Consider the following 4721-nt stretch of genomic DNA (forward strand, 5'->3'; position numbering starts at 1 on the left):
CTGCCGGAATCTCGCGCGATTTACGTAGCCGTGGACTGGGTGTCAATGCAAATCGCGCAAGATTTGCACAGACACAGGCAAAGCAGTGAACTGAGACACTGGGAGCTTCTGCTACAAACAAGCTTAAAACAAAGACTTATTTAATTTTTTTTTTCTGAACAATTTCTCATGTTGGGGCTTCAATACAAGAGGGACATTACGAGCACTATGGAGGTATTTGGATGTTTTTTTGGTGTGTCTTTTTGGACAAAGAAAAGTGAGCTCCGTTCGCAGCCGTCATATGGACATGCAGTGCTGCACGGAGCCCCGCTGTAACTCAGAGAAGGCACGGAGGACTCTGAAACTTCTCCCAGCCCTTAGTCAACATGAGGGTGAGTAGTGAAATTAGAATTTTGGGTGAACTATCCATTTAACTGTGAATATACTGTTTACTATAATGACATGATTCAGATGATTTTCAGTTTGACTTTCACGGCCACAGCTTTACTCTCTTCAAACCCAACGAACCAAAGCCCGATCTGAAGAGCACCAACCCTCCAGCTCCCCTCGTCCCTTCTGTACACAATAGGAAGGAGAAATGACTTAGCTGTGAGGTGTCTCACCGTCAGCGTGGTGAGAGCATTTTACACTCATTGTAAAAGGCTCAGGGCTGTACAGTAATTGCAGTCAGAGTATAAGAAGCTGTTTTTCCATTTCACTGGGCTTTGTTGGACCATGTATGGCTCAGGAGGAACAACACATGTGCAAGAGTTTCTTTGGGTCTGTTTGTACCTCATTGAGTTTACAAGCTGCCCACAGACATGGAGGCTTTGGAACGGTTTGAGGAGTTTCACTCTTAATGACTTTCAGTGGTGAATTACATAGAAAATGGGACTGCGTGCGTAAACAACCACTGACTAATGGTTGAACCGAGTGCATTAAGGCCGGGCTAAACGCGTCTGGATCCTCGGCATCTGTGTGTAACGTCTCATCTGTCACGATGACAGATAAAATGCATTTCAGAAGGAAGGCATTTGACGTTTCGGCAAACTCTCTCTGTTGAAAGCCAGATGTACGAGTGCTGCCAGGGAAACCACCCCGATGCGGTGCGATTTCACAAAACAAAACTGGTAGCACCCAGGGGCGAGGAGGACGCCACCAGAGATAGGAGATGGGAGATCACAAGCAGAGTGGCTGGAAGACAATGTTGTTATTGAGGAAACAGTTCAAGCCTTCTCCTCGTGACTATCACAACTCTGGAAGAAAAAAAAGAGAGAGAGAGAGAGACAAATCACATCATCACACTCCTGATATCCTCCCCTTTTATTTGTTTTTCAGTATCTTCGCAGTTACCCACCCATCCTCACAATATCAGGGACAATGTTAACAGTCACACTCTCACACAGCACACACACTCTCTCCCTGTCGAGATAAAACAAGAGGAAAGAGAAACAGAGGCAGAAAGAAAAGGACACATCAGATAAAACAGAGGGTTTAACCCGGTGCTAAGACTTTTGGTGAGTTTAAGAAAGATCTCCCTTCCCTGAAGAGTATGTCCGAGCTGCCTCTTGCCTCATACTTGGATCATTTCCACTCTCACAACTAAGGAATCCCACCTTGTGGTTGTTTCCTCCGCCAACGGGCCAAGTTACAGGAAACATGGTCGCTCCGTGGCCTTTCTGAGTCACAGCACTGAGTAATGGCCAGAGAGAGTTAAGGATGATCCAACCATGTTTTGTTTTTTTTGGTTTTTTGCTGCTGATGCCGATACCATTCACCTATGATTAAGACCAGCTAATTTACAGCCAATACTGGTCTTTTTTTAAATATTGTTATAGCTGATGGTTTATTGGTTGAATGATCACTCTGTTCAGCTTTGTGATAACCTGAAAACCATTTTTAATGAAAATCGTCCAACAATCATTTATTATTATGATGTCTTACCAACTTCTAATCAGTTCACCCTTGTCTTCTTGATTGAAGTGAATGATTTTTACCAATTTTTAAAGAAATTCCTTCAGTGTTATTGACAGATTATGTTTATGAGAGTAGGATGGACATATGTGGACCTATACTGTATATGCAGAAATGTAGGATTTACGCAGACGATACACGACTGTTTATCCAAACCGAACCGAAAGGTGCTGCAGCTGTAAACTCCATCACCACCTGTGTGTTTTGGCAGTAAATAAATAAATGGATGAGCAATGAATTATTAAAGTCAAATGAGGATAAATCCTACTAGTCGACCCAGAACAAAACAAAAAGTGCTGTTTAATCTGTGCTCTTGGTGTCATTTTAGATTCTTCTCTCATTCTCTTTCTGTCAACTTATCTTGCATTATATGATGCTCCCATACTTATTTCTGTGAAATATAGCAGTATCTTTTAAACAATTAAAGTTCATTCAGTGGAGTATTGTAGAGGGAATCTCGCTAAAGATTCACTGTCACACAAACATTTTGTCTTACAGCAGATGGATGCGTGACAGCCTCTTACATTACTGCAGTACATTTGCAGAAATACGCCCTCAGGTATTAAAGGACCAGTGTACGAGATTTGGTGCCATCTGGTATTCACAGATTGCAGTTGATTGAATAACCCCTTTGCCCCTGTGGTGGCCTTCAAATTATGTAAAAACACACAAAAAAATTATCTCTAGCACCAGTGCATGGTTTGTCTGTTCTGGGCTCCTGTAGAAACTTATAATATGTTTTGATAATGACTATTCTGTTTCTGCCAGTAAAACACCCCAAAACCTCACACTGGCCCTTTAAAGCTGCTTTACTTAGACGTGTGTCGCTTTCAGCCCGTTCATTCTGGGTCCCCACCTGTCAGAAATGTAAAGATTATACAAACTGAGGCTTGAAATATCCTTAAATTTCCAGCTTCATCAGAATTACTTCAATATAGTTGAAATGAATTGAAAAATGCATAATTATATTTCCTGTATTCAAGACAGGGATCATATATGTGTGACATTGTGTATATATGTCAGCTGAAATTGCATTTAACTTAATGAATGCATGTACATGCTGTTATTGTACATTAACTCTCGACATCTCCGCCTTTAGTCCGCTGACAGGGTGCGACCAGGAGCAGAAGCCCTGGACTGACCTGCGCCATGAAGACCCAGAAATCCAGAGACGTTAAACCGACGTCGCCCTCCTCCCGACGGAAGTCCCGCTTCACCTTACGAGGCCGGAAGAAGAAGGACGGGGTGATCCGAGGCAAGCTCCGCATCCGCTCCATGCCCGGAGCCTTCCTGGTGCTGGGGGTGATCGTAGTGGTGGTGGGCACGGCCCTGGCTGTGGCGGGCTACTGGCCCTATCGGATAACCAGACCGACCATCCTGGAAGCTCCAGAGGAGGACGGTTTGTCTGAGTCCCAGGGCTCTGGTTGGACTCTGGGCGCTAAGGACCTCTTGTCCACGGCCAGCCTCATCCACAGCGAACGCATGAAGCTGCTGGGGCCGGTCATCATGGGGGTGGGACTCTTCATCCTCATCTGTGCCAACACGGTCCTGTATGAGAACAGGGACCGAGAGACTCAGATGCTGCTGGCTCAGATGCGCAGCGTGATCTGCTCCGTGTCCGCGGCCGTGCCCTCGGCCGACCTTAAGGAAATAGCGACCGCCAACTCGATGGCTAAACACTACCAGTGGGTGAGCAGCCTGCCAGCTGCCCATCTCAACATCCTCTGCCTGCAGCAGCTGGCCAGCTCTGAGCCGCTGCTGCAGACCCGACACGACAGAGAGCACGAGGACAGCGTGGAGGGCATCTACCAACAGGCCGTGCTCCAGACGGAGGCCATCCACCACCAGGAGTCAGAGCCGCCGCCCTCCCTGCACTCCTCCTCCCACTCCAACTCATGTAATTCCAGTCAGATTGACTTTAACACACAGTCTGGAGCTGAGCACAGGTGCAACTTTGGCTTCAACCTGCAGTCCGTCCCGCACGCCAAGCTCAACAACTGCCTGGTGTCTGCCAGCTCCATGTCCACCCTCGGGGGGGACGAGGTGGACATCCCAGCCGCTCAGCCGAGGCGCTGCCACAGCATGAGCTACAGGACTAACCCTTACGTAGGCCGAAGCGCTGTGCGCAGGGACGAAGGTCTTCACACGTCCGCAGCAGACGAGGGACAGACAAATCAGACAGTAGTCACGAGGAGGGAGGCGGGCTCGCAGGTTTGCGTGAGCATCCTGGGGCAGGTGGCGGAGGAGCAGACTCACCGAAGCTGGCCTCGGCTCGACCTGGGCTGCGGCAGACGGTACCTGAAGCTGGAGAACAAAGAGGACTCGGTGGACAAGCTGCTGGACCAGTTAGAGCAGCAGTGCTCACAGTGGGATAAGAGTTTTGGCTCGGGGCCTTTCCAGTGAGAAGTGATATTTTCCCCTGGATTTAAAAACTGCACTGTATTTTTTTGTTTTAAAATTCAGCGTGAGGCCGACAGAAACTGAGCCCGACACCGTGTGGAGTACAGTATTTCTCACAAGGATCTTCCAGAACTTGAGCCTGTTCTCAATCTTCAGTGGAATAATAACGCACCGAGCTCGTGGTCTTTTTGCTCGGCTGGATGCGGCAGATGTTTTGCGTTGCTGAGGGAGAGGAACAATATGCAGATCCTCTACACTGTCAGACATGGGCAAAGCTCTTTGACAGGCCGGTTCACTACAGTTTGGCAGCAGTGCGAGAAATTAACTTGCCAAAATGGGGTCTGCCCGTTTCCAGGACGCAGCGAGCA

The 4721-nt window shown here is 47.6% G+C and overlaps 1 protein-coding gene across 1 annotated transcript; it reads left to right on the top strand.

The window, feature by feature from the left end:
• Nucleotides 1-3102: 3102 nt before the first annotated feature.
• tmem200b (transmembrane protein 200B) lies at nucleotides 3103-4356 on the top strand (the record flags this gene model as incomplete). Its single annotated transcript, XM_083982464.1, has 1 exon — nucleotides 3103-4356. One exon carries the CDS (start codon nucleotides 3103-3105, stop codon nucleotides 4354-4356), a length of 1254 nt encoding a protein of 417 aa, XP_083838590.1.
• Between the last annotated feature and the right edge of the window lie 365 nt (nucleotides 4357-4721).

This window comes from Trachurus trachurus (genome assembly GCF_905171665.1).
Source record: "Trachurus trachurus genome assembly, chromosome: 11".
In the NCBI taxonomy this organism is placed as follows: domain Eukaryota; kingdom Metazoa; phylum Chordata; class Actinopteri; order Carangiformes; family Carangidae; genus Trachurus; species Trachurus trachurus.